This window comes from Anarhichas minor, unplaced genomic scaffold (assembly GCF_050575085.1).
Source record: "Anarhichas minor isolate MPS153535 unplaced genomic scaffold, ASM5057508v1 ptg000136l, whole genome shotgun sequence".
NCBI classification, from domain to species: Eukaryota; Metazoa; Chordata; class Actinopteri; order Perciformes; family Anarhichadidae; genus Anarhichas; species Anarhichas minor.
The window spans coordinates 11,923,216-11,942,733 of record NW_027466582.1 but is presented as its reverse complement, the minus strand read 5'-3'; the positions used below and the strand labels follow the sequence as shown (position 1 = coordinate 11,942,733).

Genomic DNA, 19,518 nt, shown 5'->3' with positions numbered 1-19,518 from the left:
TCATACGGTCTCCTCTGAGGCCTCTTTGTTATGGTCCTCAGTGATGGCTGGCTGGTATTTCTCTGTAGGTCAGGCAGACAAGCAGATTATTAATGCAAACTATTTTTATTAGCTTTACGCTATAACTTGATTCCACATTTTAAATATATAAAGATTATAATTGTATCAAACATGTCAATAACTGGTAAAATACTAGACTCTGAACTAAATTGTGTTAGACGCTTCTGAGATGATTCCTCTGACTGCACTACATAAACGTGAGAGTTCTTCCTGAAGGTAATATTTTGGATGACTTTTGCCCACCTCCATGAATACAGTGGTATGACTTCATCCTGCATCAGTCTGTGTTACTCACTCAGGTAAAATATATTCATAGGGTTGTGTTTTTAATCAACCAATTAATCCTTTAGTCTATAAAATCAGTGGTGCCAAGGTGTCTGAAAAGAAAGTTTCTCAGAACTCAAGGTGACAATTGCTCGATTCATCAGACCAACTGTTCAAAACCCAAATATATTCTAATTACATTGTTTAAAAACAGAGGAATTCAGCAAATCCTCACATTGGGGATGCTGCAACCAGAATATAGAAATAACTTGGAATGAACCGAAACCACTTTGTGTGGTGCTCACATTATCCCTTTAAATGAACCCGTTAAAAGCCTGTGGTCAGTCTCACCTTTCTCTTTGAGTGTGAATCTTTGGTGACACCTGAACAGCAGGATGAGTAGCCCCGCCTCCACCAACTGGAAGATCCCGTAGAGCATGGGGAACAGGAACAAAGGGCCGACCACCTCCGCGGGAAAGGCCAGTTTCAGAATGGTGGCGCACACCTGGATGTTCTGACAGCCTGTTTCCATCGAAACGGTCCTCCTCTCCCTGATTCGTAAGTCACGGATACATAACGGAAGGTTCTTTATTCTCTGACATGGTTAACACCCCCCGTCACAATATATTTCAACCAAATGACTCACGCTTGGTTGAGTCTGAAGATCCAGGAGATGATGTATCCGAAGGAGTAGCCTATGAAGGGCATGAGAGCGCTGGTGGCCACGAGGGGAGGAGACAGCACCATCAGGATTACGCCTCCGACTGCAAAGTTGGAAAGGATGATGACCCCCAACACACCAATTACCATGAAAGTGAGGCCCACCTGAGAACAGCAGAACAGGAGACACATTGGATTTATTTGCCTTTAATTTGGTTTCTACTAAAATCCCGTGTGACACACCGCTCCACAGACATCCACAGCTTTTGGAAACACTGTGTGACATGTTCCTTTAGTACCATGGACTTGAGCACTGTGGCTTATTTAACAAAATGTGTAAAATATGACAATGAAATGATACATTTACGATGTTTTTGAGATATATGTCTTTAGTGCTCGCCAATGGGCTTGTGACTGAGCGCCACACACAGGGTGCAGAAGTTGTATGTGTATGCACTAACCCTTGAGATGGTCTTGGTGTACTGCGGCCTGTAGTGGTTGATGAGGATGCCGATGCCGCAGGGTATGAGGATCATGACCAGTGATATGGTGATTTCGACGTAGGGTACGGCGTTCTGCAGGTTGAAGCCCCGACAGTAGAGGGAGAGCAGCAGAGGCATCATGCCAAAAGCCAGCAACGTGGAGCAGGACGTCATCAAAATGCTGAGGGAAAACACACGGGGGGGGGATAACTTTCTTTGTCCCAACCTCGTGCAAACAGCAAGACTGCCAAGGAAATGTGGTATAAATCTTTGACTCCTTATTAGTTTGGTGACCCATGACCTTTTTGTTCAAATGCTCCCTTGACAAACTCTTGAGAAAACAATGTCACCAACACGCTGATCTGGAGCTTTTGATAAGAACAGCTACTCCAGGGTCAAGAATAAACGTTGGACCTCAGATTTGAAGCTAACATGGAAAAAAAAAGTCCCTAAAAAAAACCACATCTGTAATTCTATTTAACAGTGAGTACAGGAGAGTTCAATAAAGTGCTGCAGGAATGAGTCCGACAACCTGGAGATGAAGCAAACTTGACAGTGTGTTGCCAAATATGTGAGGTGTTGTGCACATTGAAGCCTCCAGGGTGTGCATGTGAGGCTTTTGCAAGGTTTACAAAGTGTATTGTCCTGTAGCTGCTTAACAACATGCAGCAGTCCCCTTTACACTCTATGAACACTGTAAAAGGTTGAGAATTACCCTGTAACAATATGTTGATTCTGATTTGTCTGATGGTTAGTTGAAACAAAAAAAAGGCTGATTCACCATCAGCAGACATTTATCACTGTCTGCAGGAATCTGTTTGATCATTGGTGCCTTCATTAATGCCTCAAGCCGTCCTTTCAGAACAGCTGTAGAACAGGTAAGATCCTCACACATCAGATATCAGAGCACGAATTTCCTGAACACGCGTTGTCCTCAATGAGTAAGGTGTCTGATGGGGTGAATGGCCCAGCGGTTGACAGGAAAGGGGTTTGGCATCAACTTATTGTGATAACATCACAGTTTTAGGATCAGACTGGTGATGTCTTGCAGGTCATTCAACTCATTCAACTCATTCAACGTACTATTCGTTTACTCGTACTACTCTGATTGACCCAGCATGAACTGCTGCAGCTACATGAAACCTGGCACTAGCACATGGACACAGGTTGTTGGCGTGCACCTGAGGTTCATGTCTCCCTGCAGAGCCAGGGCCATGATGTTGGAGAGGACTCCTCCAGGACAGCAGCCGCAGATCATAACCACCACAGCCGTGATTCCAGTCTGCTGGAACGCCTACGGAGTGAAACGATATCATGAATTCATACAGTGATTGGATGCCTGACTGTGTTGCCCGTGTCCGTTACTGATAACAATGTGTAATAGTAATGCCTGGGCTGAAAATATGTGGAAGTAAAGAAAACAGCAATGAAAGGAGGAGGCCTCACACATTTCCTGTATTGTAAAATACAAATAAAAGTAAATAAATGTTTAAACATTTTGTTTATTATAAAGGAACACCAACCTTAACCAGGCAAAATGCTATTAGAGGCATAACACCATACTGTGCCAGCACTGCTATCACCACCCCTTTAGGTTTCACTATGTGATGCTGGAAAGAAGGAAAAGATGCTTTAGTACAGACATCTCCACATGATGGTAAAGCCTGTCTATAAACACAGATGGACATCGATGAAGTCACCTTCATCTTGGACAACTCCATGGTGCATCCCAGCGAAACCATCGTGATGAAAACGATGATTAGCATGAGTATGTTGATGGTTGTATTCATCACCGGCGACGTGGTGGCCTCGAAAACAGAGCTTTTGTTGGCAGCCGTCATGTTGAACAAGAAGCTTTGATTTTCCCACAAATCTGGATGAGAGAAGAGATCCGACTTGTCGTCCAGGGAGTCTTCCATGTCGGAGCAGCTTGTGAGAAGTAATCTTAAAGCACAATGTGTTGGACACAAAGTTACACAGAGACGTAATAGATCCAGTGGACACAACGACTTCTACTTTTCTTTATAGTTTTCACTTTCACCATTAAATTCATGCTTTTAAACACATTTATAAAAAGAGTCTGCCTAATCAGTCACCAAAGTAAATTTTCAGTCACACTTTTTTTTCCACATCTATAATGCATTACAAACATAACTACAACGTGAGTGAGTGCTTACAACTATTATACTGTGCTATAAGCAGATTATAACACGTGATATTACAATGCATTATAGATATAGACGTCATAGAAAGTGCTGCACAATCTCTTAAACTATTCTTTTTAATCTTACAACCATTGCGGTCATTTTGATAAGAAGAAAACTGCAACATGCACTCTGTCCTCTCCAGAAATATTAAGATCCTGAAGTCAGATACTTTTATTGATTTAATAAATAACTCTGCATACTTCTCTGTGTGCTCTGCGTTGTTTTATGTGAAGCGTTCATTGTGTTTGAACAGGCAGACGGGTCGCTGTTGTGTTAGAAAGCGGTGCTTTTCTGCAGTGCGAGCATTATCATTCAGTTCAAAGTACACATTTAATGATCTTGAGAATCTTTCACCAGACAGTACATGTAGTTTAGCCGTACAGTCTGAAACATATAAGCTCCAACTATGAAGGAAGTCAAGTTTTTTCACTGATGGCTAAGACCCTGTATTTCCAAATGTGTTCATATTTTGGTTCAATATCAAGAAGCTTACAAATCCAATATCCTATAAAGAGACATAACTTGATAGATATGTGTGATCTTCACATTATTAGAAATATATTTAATTCTCTTATCATTAATAAATGCTTACAACTACATTTTAGTGCGTTATAAACCATTTATTCAAAGTTTATATACAGATGTGTTGCTTGAAGCAATCTGGAAAGAACTCCTGAAGCATGTGTCAATAAAAGGTTACATCAGTAACCTTAATTCATTTCAAATATCAACAACGTGCGTTCTGCTGTAGATATCCAATTAAAGTGATCACGATAAGCCATTTCCAGATATGTCATTTCAAACAGAATAAGAGATGCAAACACTTCTCAATTTACTTTTACAACATGCTTGTTTTATATTTTTACTTTCCAACCAAAAAACACATATTTCTGCAACAAGTCACTTAAATCTGGCGTTTCCGTTCTTCCTCCCCGTCGTTTGTGCTTCGATGCCGAGAGAACCAACCACATCCTCCCGACTGGCATGCTCTCATGCTGTGTGCAGGTAAATTACCTTCACAGTATTTTTAAACCACACACACACACACACGCATGAAAAGATAAGACCCCACAGCTTCATAAATGTGTCACTCAACTGCAAACTGACTTCTCGACTGTTCCGAAGGTGAGAATTGCACACCTATTCCTGGAGATCAGCTGAACCAAAATACAAGAAAACGCCTCCTGAGGATTCACCAGACAAACAAACACTTATCCCTGCTAGAAGTGTAAAACTGACAGATTTGTTCAGAGCTATATTTCATATATTGTGTTACCTGTTGGGCCAGATGTTCCTCTTCTCTACTGCTCTCTCTCTCTCTGGAACAGAATCCACTCAGCCTGTGTTTGTGCTCTTTTCTGTTGGTCACAAATGACACATGGAGGCTACTGGTTGTACAGAGGTGCCATCTAGTGCAACTGTTGATTTCTGCAGCTTGAGCGTTACATGAGAGAGGTTTACAGCAATCACTCCTCACATCTGATACAACTGAATTGGGGATAAAAGCACATAAAACTTGACAAATATATCTGCTTTTATCAGATTAAAATGTGTATTGTGTTGTGGGACACAATGTGACTGAATAGCCAAGGCCAAAGAAACGTATTGTTTTAAAATAAATTCAATATATTGTTTAGCTTGTCACAAAATGTATTTGTTTGTTTCAGAGAATTAAGAGAATTAATGCAATGAGATTGCCAGGATGTAGGAGGGGGTGTTGTGAGGGATTAAAGGAGGTGGAGCAGGGATTGACGTCTACTAAAATACTTTCGTGTGTGTGTGTGTGTGTGTGTGTGATATCTATACCCGAGGATGCCTGCATGTGATTTCCGTTTGATCAAAATTTAGAGTTGTATTATTGGCAGTATCAAGAAACACTGTGCAGATGTGCACAGAGTTCAACAGTTAAACAGCTGTACAGTAAATGAACTGTTAATGTGATGGATCTTACATCTTCTTGCCGTTGACTGTCCACTTTTATTTTGATGGCAGATGTAAAACTACGTTTGAGGATAAGGTCAACACTTTGATTTCAACACTCAAAAATGTTTAAAGAATGCAGTTTATTCTAGCATTGTAATTACATTTTTATTTTTTGGATTAGGTTTTTGTGTACAGCATTGCTGACTTTTGTTTTACATACAGTATGTGTATAATGTAATTCCAAGATTGCGTGTAGGTACTGTGTCTGATGTTACTGTGGTTTAAATGAACTTGTAGACAAGAGTTTGAAAAAAAACAAAAACATTTTTGTACGCAAGGATTTTATTTTCAGTGAAAAATATGATGGATGTTTCTATGGTGGACTGAAACAATAAAACAATTTTAACTAAAATCAGTACTTTTGTTCATCTGTGATTTTTATTGAAAAATATACAAAGAAACTCAGGTTATACGTATAAAACTCACAATCAAAAAGGACTTGGCACAAAATGGCTGTCCTGCAGTTATACATCATTTGTTGCTAGAGTTGCAGCAGACACTTTGGTCAGAAAGTGTTCACATTCGTAAAACTTATATTAAGATGCATCCGTCATACGGTCTCCTCAGAGGCCTCTTTGTTATGGTCCTCAGTGATGGCTGGCTGGTATTTCTCTGTAGGTCAGGCAGACAAGCAGATTATTAATGCAAACTATTTTTATTAGCTTTACGCTACAACAACAGACTCAGGAGCATTAAGTCTGCATTCTAAATATATAAAAATTATAATTGTAAGATACTAGACTCTGAACTAAATTGTGTTAGACGTTGCTGACATAATTCCTCTTACTGCACTACATAAACATGGGAGTATTTCTTGAAGGTAATATTTTGGATAGTTGAGGGTGAATGTTTTAATTAATGGATTGGCACCAAATGTACAAACAATGGTGTCCAGAGCCACACCTGAGCCGGTGTGGCTCTGCCTTAAAGATCCTCCTCAGTTGGCAGCCTGGGGTTCTGGGAGAGGAGATCCTGTCGCCCACCAGCATTAACAGCATTCTTTTGGTTGATCTGTCTGTTATTGTTATTTACTGCTACACACACACACACACCGCAGGACTGATAACTGACACCAACTTTTATATTGTTAAATTATGTTTATTAAGACAATAAACCTGCTTTTCTCAGCAGCCAGCTTGTTGGGCTTTCTGGTTTGTCTCAGTAGTGTCACTGAGCCGGGCTGTGACACTACTAATGTTGGACGATATATTATTCCAGAAGTAATTGCAATAAACATTGTCATTTTAAGACCATTTCATGCCACTGATATAATGATAATATAATAGCATAATCATTTAAAAAGCAATGGACTTTTAATAAATACGAACATTCAGACATTGGAATTGGAATGTGAAAAACAAAATTGAAATAGATAACATAAAAAAAAAAAAGCAAAGGACCCGACCAAAACAATGAATAAAATGAACTCTCGGGTTCCTGCAACAGAAATGTGGGATGTCTGCACAATGCTCAAATCCTACAGTGGTAGAGAAAGCCCTGCTGTTTGTTGGCTACATGTTGCAAGCTGAAATGATCAAGGTCACTGATAGCCTGACTGTCATCTAGCACCTTGAATAAGTCAACATGTCTGTTTGTATAACAGTTTGGATTTAGACCAAATACCTGCAAAACAAATGACATACCCGTCTGCCTGAACTGCACTCTGTGGTTTGTGCTACTTAAACATGACTGCACCGTAGACTCTTCTTCTTCTTCTTAGATAAGAATTGTTTCCCCCGTTTCTTGTTTCTTGTATATATTCCTTGCCTCTTAATACAGTGGTTTAAGGACAGTACATCTCTTATAACCTCTTAGTAATAAGACATTTTATTTGTGTATTTATTAGCTTTAATTCACTGGTTTGAGGATTAACAGTTCTATTCCTAACCTCATTTGTTATTCTATATAACTATCTTCCCCTTTTCCCAATGTTTTCGACATCTAGTGATGTGACTATCTTGCCCACCTCCATGAATACAGTGGTATGACTTCATCCTGCATCAGTCTGTGTTACTCACTCAGGTAAAATATATTCATAGGGTTGTGTTTTTAATCAACCAATTAATCCTTCAGTCTATAAAATCAGTGGTGCCAAGGTGTCTGAAAAGAAAGTTTCTCAGAACTCAAGGTGACAATTGCTCGATTCATCAGACCAACTGTTCAAAACCCAAATATATTCTAATTACATTGTTTAAAAACAGAGGAATTCAGCAAATCCTCACATTGGGGATGCTGCAACCAGAATATAGAAATAACTTGGAATGAACCGAAACCACTTTGTGTGGTGCTCACATTATCCCTTTAAATGAACCCTATGTTTATAGGTTTATGTTCTCTCACACACACACACACACACACTTTTTGGATATACATTTATACTTCTATTGTATATAGCTGTTAAATGTTTATACCTACATCTGTTTTACTTTTTTGCTGCCCCTTTTTTATTCTTTATATATTTTTTCTTGTTTATTGTGAAATAGTGTTTGTACATTGAGAGCGTACGCATACATGGCCAATAAAGCTGATTCTGATTAAAAGCCTGTGATCAGTCTCACCTTTCTCGTTGTGTGAATCTTTGGTGACACCTGAACAGCAGGATGAGTAGCCCCGCCTCCACAATCTGGAAGACCCCGTAGAGCAAGGGGAACAGGAACAAAGGGCCGATCACCTCCGCGGGAAAGGCCAGTTTCAGAATGGTGGCGCACACCTGGATGTTCTGACAGCCTGTTTCCATCTAAACGGTCCGCCTCTCCCTGATTCGTAAGTCACGGATACATAAAGGAAGGTTCTTTATTCTCTGACATGGTTAACACCACCCGTCACAATATATTTCAACCAAATGACTCACGATTGGTTGAGTCTGAAGATCGAGGAGATGATGTATCCGAAGGAGTAGCCTATGAAGGGCATGAGAGCGCTGGTGGCCATGAGGGGAGGAGACAGCACCGTTAGGACTGAGCTTCCGACGGCAAAAGTGCAAACGATGATGACCCCCAACACAGCAATTACCATGAAAGTGAGGCCCACCTGAGAACAGCATGGACAGGAGACACATTGGATTTATTTGCCTTTAATTTGGTTTCTATTAAAATCCCGTGTGACACACCGCTCCACAGACATCCACAGCTTTTGGAAACACTGTGTGACATGTTCCTTTAGTACCATGGACTTGAGCACTGTGGCTTGTGAAGAAAAGCTCCAAATGTGTATTTATTTGCCACTGAAAATAGTCCCGAAAAATACACTGTTTACGTCTGAGTAAAATTTGCTAAATACTATACAACCGTTTAAGGAAATGACTGAGCCTTTATTGAAATGATACATTTACGATCTGTTTGAGATACATGTCTTTACTGCTCGCCAATGGCCTTGGGTGCAGACATTTCCTCTGACCAACACTCCAAAAATCCAAAGATATTCAAATTACAGTGATATAAGTGAGATCAGCAAATCCACAATATTTTTGATCAATAAATGACTGAAACAATAAATGAATCGTGGAAAATCTAGCCTATCATTATTATTACCCTCCATGCACTAACCCTTGAGATGGTCTTGGTGTACTGCGGCCTGTAGTGGTTGATGAGGATGCCGATGCCGCAGGGTATGAGGATCATGACCAGCGATATGGTGATGTCGACGTAGGGTACGACGTTCTGCAGGTTGAAGCCCCGACAGTAGAGGGAGAGCAGCAGAGGCATCATGCCAAAAGCCAGCAACGTGGAGCAGGACGTCATCAAAATGCTGAGGGGAAACACACGGGGGGGATAACTTTCTTTGTCCCAACCTCGTGCAAACATAACTTTGTGGCTGGTGATGGGGATGACGGGTAAACAACCGCTACTGGGCCAGAATTGATCCTATGGCCAGCAATGAAAAACTGGTCCAGCACTGTGTATTGTAATAACAGCAAGACTGCCAGGAAATGTGGTATAAGTCTTTGATTCCTTATTAGTTTGGTGACCCATGACCTTTTTGTTCAGGCCCATCAGGTGGGTCAAAATGTCCCCTTGAACAACACTTGAGAAAACAATGTCACCAACACGCTGATCTGGAGCTTTTGATCAGAATACACTTTGATCCTCAGATTTAAATGGAAGAAAAGTCCTTAAAAAAAACATCTGTAATTCTATTGAACAGTGAGTACAGTTCAATAAAGTGCTGCAGGAATGAGTCCTACAACCTGAGATGAATCAGCGTCTTTGCATTTCAAGTTCCCTCGTCTCAGCAAACTTGACAGTGTGTTGTTAAATATGTGAGGTGTTGTGCACATTAAGGCCTTCAGAGTGTGCATGTGAGGCTTTTGCAAGGTTTACAAAGTGCATTGTCCTGTAGCTGCTCAACAACACGTCCCCTTCATACTCTAATGAACACAAGCCTGAAATACTCTTAAACAATGTGTTTATTCTGATTTGTTTGTGAGCATTTGTTGTGACTGATTAGTTGAAACAACAAAAAAAAAAGCCTCATTTATCACTGTCTGCATGGAATCTGTTTCAGTCATTGGTGCCTTCATTGCACAGTGACATGTGAAGTCAGTCATTTCAGCAGTGTAAGTGAGTGGGTGCATGTAAAGTGTATATGCAGTGTTGTATAGTGTAGAAACAAACCATAACCGCAACCAAAACCAAAATGGGTGTCTCAGGAAGGAGCGAGAGACCAACTGAGAATCCAGAGGGTTTTTATACTGAGTGCTCTGGCACACAGGGCCAGTGTTGCAAATGGCCTCAGGTGCTTCCACTCTGCCAGACGACTCTCTGCCACACCCACCTCCACACCTGCAAGGAAGGCAGCCAAACGAACAGGCAGAGAGGGTCGTTACACTGTCACACTACCCCCCCCCCCCCCCCCCCCCATAAGACGGGGGTCCCACAGGACCACCACAACAGCAAACAAACTAGGAGATAAACAACCCTTTTATCCTCATGAGGGTCCCTTAACTTTTCAGCCGACCAGACAACAACCCCTCATCAGAATCCAGAACAGCATCGCCCATACTCAGCTGAATCTGCATCCACTTTATCAGCCCCCAACACAGGACTCAATGCCATTGGTTCCTGCTGGACATCACCAGGTGCACTAGAAGAGTGAGCATAATAGGGTTTAAGCAAGTTAACATGGAACAATTTAATAGGTTTCCTGCGACCGCGAGTTGAAATCAAATAATTCTTGTCTGAGATGCGTTTAACCACTGTAAACAGACCACAAAACTTAGCCTGGAAGGGTGAAGTCACCAACGGACAAAGAGCCAAGACTCGATCACCGGCACTAAACTCACGCATCTCAGCTTGAGGACCATACCTCTTCTTCATTTTAGCTTGTGATGCGGCCAACATTTCCATTACTAACTCCCCTGCAGAATAAAGTCGATGCCTAAACCCATTCACATAATCAATAAGACTGGTGGGCGGACCCAACTCCCTCCAACCATCCTTAAACACAGACACTGGACCCTCATTCTGCCAAACACTAGATCATTTGGGCTAAACCCTGTACTTTCCTGTACAACCTCCCGTGCAGCTAACAGCAACCACGGTAGCCCATCTTCCCAGTCCCCATCTAGCTCAGTGCAATATGAATGCAAAAGAGACTTGAGTTTTTGGTGAAACCGCTCCAAAGCGCCCTGACTCCGTGCGTGATAAGCAGACGACTGGTTATGTCTGATACCTAGCAGTTTTAACACTTGGGCCATCAGGTTAGAAGAAAAATGTGATCCCTGGTCACTTTGTATGACTCTAGGGATGCCAAACAGTTATAAATTGCCTCAGGGCCCCACATTCTGCATTTATTGTTCGCAAAGGATACGCTGCCGGGTACCCGGTGCTTTGACACACAACAGTTAGCAAATACTGGCTCCCAGACTTTGCATGGGGCAGCAGCCCCACACAATCAATGATTAGGTACTCAAACGGCTGACTGGTAGCTGGAATCGGCTCCAGTGGAGCAGGTTTAGTGACCTGATTTGGCCCATCAGTCATCCTACACGTACTACAGGTTTTAATATGCATAGAAACATCTTTTCATTTGTGGCCAGAAGAAATGGCAAACAATCTGGTCATAGGTTTTCCGGACACCCAAATGCCCTGACCCATCATGACCAAGTCTTAAGACATGACCACGAAGCTTGGCTGGAATGACAACTTGAAAAATGGGATCCCCAACAAAATCCTCACCATGGGGCACCCACTTCCTCACCAAAATACCATCTTGAAGAAGGTAGCCCCTGGAAACATGTTTCACCTCACCAACTGACAGCACTGATCCAAACAACTCCTCCAAGGCTGGATCTGCAGATCACTATGAGACACAGAAAAAAGAAAATCGGGTAAACACAGCAATTCTTTCTCCACGTCCCCATCTACCTCCTTTGATTCGGCACAACTCCGACTGAGTAACTGCACATGGAGGGAAAACTTCGGGAAAGTTTACAATATTCAGGCTGTTCTGAGGCTGAAGGAAAGGGAATGGCTATCGGAGGAGGAGGCACATCTGCCCACACACGACTGCCAGCCAGGTCGTTGCCCAAAATGATGTCAATCCCTTCCACTGGTAACGCTAGTCTCACCCCAATAGGAACTCTGCCCTTGACCAAGCCACACTCTAGATTCAGCATATGCACCGGGACAGGCAACACCCTCAACCCCATTCCTCGCATCAGGATTTTATCCCCTGTATCAGTCTCATTTGAAAACGACAAAATAGAGTCTCGAACATAGGAGTTGAAAGCACCCGTATCCCTCAAAATCTTAACAGGCACCTTAATGTCACTACCAGTCTGTGTTACAAACCCTTCTGAGACAAAAGGCCGATAGGACTCATCTGGGCCTCCAACCACGCCAGATTCTGCATGCCCACCTTGCCACACTCTCACAGGACCAGGAACGCTTACAACCAGTGCAGCAGGTTTTAGCCTCCTATCCCCAAGTATTGGACAGTCCTGTTTCCAGTGGCCTGCCTCACGGCAGTAATTGCACGCATCTTCTCCCATTTCAGGTGCTCCCCGAGGCACCCTACCTGGAAAACCCCTGAAGCGACCAGATGACTTAACACCTCCATCATTCTGCAACACAGGTTCCGACACAGGCTCACCGAGCCGGCTTTTATGAATGAGCACATAATCAGCCAATCCCGCAGCCTGGTTGGCAGTTGTAACCTTACGCTCCTTAAGATATGTGGCAACACGACTGGGCAGAGAGTTCTTAAACTGGTCCAAGACAACCAGATTGCACAAACTTTCAAAATCATTAGCATCAGAAGACATACACCAACGATTGAAATTATTTGTCAGCTCCCTCGCAAACTCCATATGAGACTGGTTGAACCCTTTTTCTAACATCCTAAAACGCTGGCGATGTGCTTCAGGGACCAACTCTTATGCCTTCAGTACAGCATCCTTGACTGATTTATAAGTTAGATCATTATCTAAAGCTGCATATGCCTCCTGGGCTTTTCCTGAAAACACACTGCAACAGCAAGGTTTGCTCAGAGTTCGACCAATTTCTTGCCTGTGCAATCCGCTCAAACAGTGAGAAAAACACATCCAGATCCTTCTCGTTAAACTTAGGCAAGAGATGCAAATTACTCACAATATCACGAGAACGCGATGAACCATTTTCCACGTGCAAAACATCTCCAGAAAGCTTACCATCTCTGACTAATGCCATCTTTTCCTGTTCCATTTTGTACCGCAACCGCTCAATTTCCATTTGTTTATCCACTTCCACTCTGTTTCTCCTTCTCATGAGAAAACTAACAAAAGCAATTATTTTTGCTGCTCAAGGTAGGGTTCCCTGATGGAACTAAAAGTGCCGGTGCTGCTATTGACTGACCCAGTCCCTCTTGTTTAGCAACCAGCACCCTTCTCTCAACCAACTGCTTTTTAACCATAGCCTTTACATTTTCCTTAACCCGTTTATCACCAACACCACTTAGATCAAGATCATACTCTTCTGCAATCTTGAAGAGCTGATCTCTAGTGCAACGATCCAGAACCTCCTCACATGGAGCATCAACAAAGTCCTCTACCCCTGCCATAGTAGACCAGGTCAAAGGCCACCACAAAACCAGACACTGTTTTCTAGGTCAACTAGTGCACTAACAGAGACAATGATTTGTCCCCCAAACTAATGTGGAATTCCCTCTACCTAGACTGAACCCTAGTCTTCATGCAGATTAGCGGGAGGCTTTTTAAACACTTAAACCAATAGCCCGGTTAGGCCCCCAGCAAGCTGGTTACTCACCTGACAGCTATGGATGTGTCCCCGAGACAACTGCTCTGACCGCACACCACACAAAAACAAACAAAAAAAACAAACCAACGCAGCCACACGGACCACGTTGCTTCACCTATCCAGGGATACTCCACAAAAGTCAATTCAGATTACTATTCAGAACCAAATATCAGCCCCGAGCCAATCAATTTGGACGGACAAGCCCCCACTTGTCACAAACCGGGCCGAACGACCATGACAAACAAGGGAGACACATTCAATGAAGCAGTTTTATCAATTATTTATTAAGTTTAAAGTAATATAAAAGACAAACATAAACTAACAGTGACATGTGAAGTCAGTCATTTCAGCAGTGTAGGTGAGTGGGTGCATGTAAAGTGTATATGCAGTGTTGTATAGTGTAGAAACAAACCATAACCGCAACCAAAACCAAAATGGGTGTCTCAGGAAGGAGCGAGAGACCAACTGAGAATCCAGAGGGTTTTTATACAGAGTGCTCTGGCACACAGGGTCAGTGCTGCAAATGGCCTCAGGTGCTTGCTTCCACTCTGCCTGACGACTCTCTGCCACACCCACCTCCACACCTGCAAGGAAGGCAGCCAAACGAACAGGCAGAGAGGGTCGTCACACATGCTTACACATCAATACTTAAAATTCAGTGATGTGATATCATTTCAAGTATACTACTTGATACTACTGAGCCCACAAAAGGTTCAGGAGCCACTGACGTCACCTCAGTTATTATTTTTTGGAGCATATTTGTTGGTCCGAACAATTATGCTACACCAAACAGGTTGTTGGCGTGCACCTGAGGTTTATGTCTCCCTGCAGAGCCAGGGCCATGATGTTGGAGAGGAGTCCTCCAGGACAGCAGCCGCAGATCATAATCACCACAGCCGTCATTTCAGTCTGCTGGAACGCCTACGGAGTGAAACGATATCATGAATTCATACAGTGATTGGATGCCTGACTGTGTTGCCCGTGTTCGTTACTGATAACAATGTGTAATAGTAATGCCTGGGCTGATCTGATGTTGATTATGGAACTAAAATATGTGGAAATAAAGGGTTTTGTGCAGGGTGTTAGAAAGACGTATAATATCGAACGGATGAATGATAAGTAACTTGGACTAATACTTCATCGTTGACATGTCCTCCATAACAACCATGATTATTATTTTATCCCTTGGAACTTTGAATCTTGTACATAAATAATTTTGTGATAATTATCATCATCAGTATTATTATTGTTTCACTCTCTGTCCTCACTTTGAGGAACTGAAGGAAATCTGCCAAAAAAAGGAGATTTTACCGTCTGAAGCAATGTTTCCTAAACATCTCAATTTCTTAATTAATCATTTAGTCTACAACATGTGCAGATAAATACCATCCCAATGTTCCAGTGCCCATAGTGACATTTTGTTTTGTTTGTCCAGCAAACCTAAACATGTTCAATTTACGATAGCGTAAGACAGAGAGAGAGAGGGCAAATCTATATTGAGAGGCTGGAGAAACAATTTATGATCAAAATGATAATTAAAATTGATTAAAACAATCAAAAAACATAACAACATTTGGTGAATACATAACCATTTGCCATTTAATGTGAGAAAATAGATCAGAACAAATATATTTAACGGCATTAATATTGTTTGAATCAGTATAATAAGGTGCACTCATTTAGACTGCAGGAGGCCTCACACACTTCCTGTATTGTAAAATACAAATAAAAGTAAATAAATGTTTTGTATTCAGTTTTTTTTTAAAGGAACACCAACCTTAACCAGGCAAAATGCTATTAGAGGCATGACACCATACTGTGCCAGCATTGCTATCGCCACCCCTTTAGGTTTCACTATGTGACGCTGGAAAGAAGGAAAAGATGCTTTAGTACAGACATCTCCACATGATGGTAAAGCCTGTCTATAAACACAGATGGACATCGATGGAGTCACCTTCATCTTGGAGAACTCCATGGTGCATCCCAGCGAAACCATCGTGATGAAAACGATGATTAGCGTAAATATGTTGATGGTTGTATTCATCACCGGCGACATGGTGGCCTCGAAAACAAAGCTTTTGTTGGCAGCCGTCATGTTGAACAAGAAGCTTTGATGAGAGAAGAGATCCGACGTGTCGTCCAGGGAGTCTTCCATGTCGGAGCAGCCTGTGAGAAGTAATCTTAAAGCACAATGTGTTGGACACAAAGTTACACAGAGACGTAATAGATCCAGTGGCCACAACGACTTTTAACATTTCTTCATAGTTTTCACTTTCACCATTAAATTCATGCTTTTAAACACATTTATAAAAAGAGCCTGCCTAATCAGTCACCAAACAAAAGCTACAGTTTGAAAATTAACTTATACAAAACTTAATTTGACCCGCAGCATAACAGGAGTGATCCCGATAAGCCATTTCCAAACATGTGTGGGTCATTTCAAACAGAATAAGAGACGCAAACACTCCTCAATTTACTTTTACAATATGCTTGTTTTATACTTTCCAACCAAAAACACATATTTCTGCAGCAAGTCACTTAAATCTGGCGTTTGCTTACTTCAAACCTCCCCGTCGTTTGTGCTTCGATGCCGAGAGAACCAACCACATCCTACCGACTGGCATGTTCTCATACTGTGTGCAGGTAAATTACCTTCACAGTATTTTACTTCACAGGAAAATGTCACATTTAAACACCCTTGCACATATTTTCCCTACTAATATACACTTGACACGTTAATAATATACTTGTTTTATTATACTCTTATTTGTTTGTTTATTTACCATATTTTTACATTTTATTGTAAATTTCAATATGTTTCTATTTTTAAATCATGTCTTGTATTTTGCACTGGGTTGATTGTTTGTTATGCACCATTCACCTCGTCAAATTCCTTGTATGAGCAACATACTTTGGCAAGAAAATGGCTCTGAATCTGACTCTGTTTCTGATCTTTTTCTCATCTATTTTGCACCCATAAAAAAAACACACACACACACACACACGCATGAAAAGATAAGACCCCACAGCTTCATAAATGTGTAACTCAACTGCAAACTGACTTCTCGACTGTTCCGAAGGTGAGAATTGCACACCTATTCCTGGAGATCAGCTCTGGAACAGAATCCACTCAGCCTGTGTTTGTGCTCTTTTCTGTTGGTCACAAATGACACATGGAGGCTACTGGTTGTACAGAGGTGCCATCTAGTGCAACTGTTGATTTCTGCAGCTTGAGCGTTACATGAGAGAGGTTTACAGCAATCGCTCCTCACATCTGATACAACTGAATTGGGGATAAAAGCACATAAAACTTGACAAATAAATCTGCTTTTATCAGATTAAAATGTGTATTGTGTTGTGGGACACAATGTGACTGAAAAGCCAAGGCCAAAGAAACGTATTGTTTTAAAATAAATACATAAATTCAATATATTGTTTAGCTTGTCACAAAATGTATTTGTTTGTTTCAGAGAATTAAGCTCCATGCAATGAGATTGCCAGGATGTAGGAGGGGGTGTTGTGAGGGATTAAAGGAGGTGGAGCAGGGATTGACATCTACTAAAATTTCACATCCACATGTAATGAATCTCTCGAAGGGATCTACGGCGTAGTGGAAATACTGCACGGCCCGCAAGGTCGGTTTGACTTGTTGGTGAATAATCCTGACGAGTCATAAAGAGTTGAACGTGTAAATAAGTCTCTACCCCAGTGACAAATTAATCCAGCGCCTGTCATCCTCCGATGCAACAATGGGATAAAGCATAGTTTGAGTAAACTGGTAAAACTGGTTCTAACACATGAACAGTAGCGTTCTTGAAGGCAGGAAAACTTCTTTCGAATCTAAAAACACCAAACCCCAAGAGATCCAATTCAATGAATTAAGATCTCCCATACATACAAAATGACATCTATGTCAAGTTCATCACCACACCCCAACAGCCAGTAGATTACACAAAAATCAAAATGAAAAGAGGTTTAACTTACACACAAGTAAGTATTTAAAATAATGTAGCAGAAGTCATTTTCACAACTCTCATTTTATTTCCTGAGAATTTACTGTTTTACTGTAAATATATAGATGAAGTATTGTAGTTTACACCTCATCAAAGCCTTTAGTCATACAATTACAAAACAGTGATGGTGACGGCACTTAAACGCATCGGTTTCTATTTCTATGAAAGCGAAACGGATACTTTTATTAAACACTTGGAAGTTAAATTCTTGTGAATTCGTTTGCCTGGACTGCATGTGTTGTAATTGACAGAACTGCATTTTAAACTAGATTATATGCTCACCCAAGGTACTTTATGTGCAGAGAGAAAGTATTCTATACCCTTAATCTGATGGTGTATCTGCCAGTGCACCCCCTCGCCTCCCCTTCCCTCCCTTTCATAAGTCATGCCCTGACAACAATGGCAAGAACAAAAACAAATCTATAATGGTAACTGCATGGGGCCCTTCCAGTGTAGTCTGAAATATGATGAAAGGGGACAAAAGGAGGCCATTTTAATGGTCATAGGGGGAGGGGAGGAAGGCTCTACCTGGGCTGATCAGCCTCGCTATCTATAATTACAGCCCAGTGCTTAACATACCTGGATTTTTACTATCCCCCCCCCCCCCTCCCCCTCCTGCCCCGGCCACAGCTAATCATTGTCTGAGCTCCCTGCAGCTTGAATATTATTGACTGAAATGGCGTTAAAAACACTTCATAACTCAGCTCAGGCCTTAGGGGGAAATAGCATTAAGGGTGCGGCAAGACGGCCAACATGAAAAATCGTGGTCTCTGTTTTGCTTTGCCTCATTACCATATTGTTTCTGTTACATTGCCCATCCCTAGAGGTAATTCCAAATGCGATTTGTAGAGCACAAATACAGCCACATGCTTTCTCGCTGTCATCGTGTGGAGATGGAGAGGCTTCACTGCAGCGGATGCATTATTAAAAGCCTGGCCTTATTGTGTTGTCGTCCTTTACATAGACTATACTGCTCCAGACCACGTTTCTGGGTGACCCCGTTTGGCTCTGCTGCTGCAGGACATGCAGTCTATGAAATGGTATGGGGTGAAAAATTGGCAGGGGGGGGGGGGGGGGGGGGGGGCGAGATATAGAGGTAAGACAGAAAGGGGGGGGGGGGGGGGGGGCGATCCTAGAAGATGAAAGAAGAGATGGTAGGATCAAGGTCAGTGCAGGTCTAAAGCCCTGTGTCTGCATGGAGGGCAGGGTGTCGCCTGCAGCTGCTGTGGCCTCTTGACCTGCTGGGGGAATAGATGAGGCTGCTCCCAGCTTCTTTTTTTTTTACTACACATTTACTGATCCACTGTTTCAGCGCAAAATAATCCACAGTGTAAGCTCCTTATCTACAGCACAATTCTGAGAGACAGGAAGCACCAGAGCAGATTATTCGCAATGTGTCCTGAGACCAGTCACCGAACTAAATAAGACATTTTTTTTCTCCACCATTACATGGAATAAAAATCATCTTAAAGGCACGTGTTGTGTAAAAGTTCTGCATCACAAGCATCAAAATGTCAGTATGTGATTATTTTCTCTATTAATTGTTTGGTCAATGAAACATCAGCAAAAATAAATAGTAATAGTAAAATAATATATATATATATATCAAGAATCC

At 41.8% G+C, this 19,518-nt stretch overlaps 2 protein-coding genes across 2 annotated transcripts; both read right to left on the bottom strand.

The window, feature by feature from the left end:
• LOC142942344 (hepatic sodium/bile acid cotransporter-like) lies at nt 1-3,671 on the bottom strand. The gene is made up of 7 exons (XM_076084616.1): nt 3,167-3,671; nt 2,990-3,076; nt 2,648-2,760; nt 1,446-1,647; nt 971-1,149; nt 676-875; nt 1-62 (listed from the first exon to the last, which is right to left on the bottom strand). Exons 1-7 carry the CDS (start codon nt 3,383-3,385, stop codon nt 1-3), a joined length of 1,062 nt encoding a protein of 353 aa, XP_075940731.1. The 5' UTR covers nt 3,386-3,671.
• A 2,195-nt stretch (nt 3,672-5,866) lies between these two features.
• On the bottom strand, nt 5,867-17,605 carry LOC142942371 (hepatic sodium/bile acid cotransporter-like). Its single transcript, XM_076084664.1, is given in 7 exon segments — nt 5,867-6,268; nt 8,215-8,412; nt 8,508-8,686; nt 9,202-9,403; nt 14,699-14,811; nt 15,668-15,754; nt 15,845-17,605. Coding segments are annotated over 7 exon segments (1,005 nt in total). The 5' UTR covers nt 16,046-17,605; the 3' UTR covers nt 5,867-6,243.
• Nucleotides 17,606-19,518: the final 1,913 nt, after the last annotated feature.

Excerpts from the sequence above, each read along its gene's own strand:
- LOC142942344 (XM_076084616.1), bottom strand. The coding sequence starts at position 3,385 with ATGGAAGACTCCCTGGACGACAAGTCGGATCTCTTCTCTCATCCAGAT. Across the intron at positions 2,761-2,989 it reads TAGCATTTTGCCTGGTTAAG|GCGTTCCAGCAGACTGGAAT; the intron begins GTTGGTGTTCCT and ends TTCACTCCGTAG. Across the intron at positions 876-970 it reads ATCTTCAGACTCAACCAAGC|GGAGAGGAGGACCGTTTCGA; the intron begins GTGAGTCATTTG and ends CTTACGAATCAG.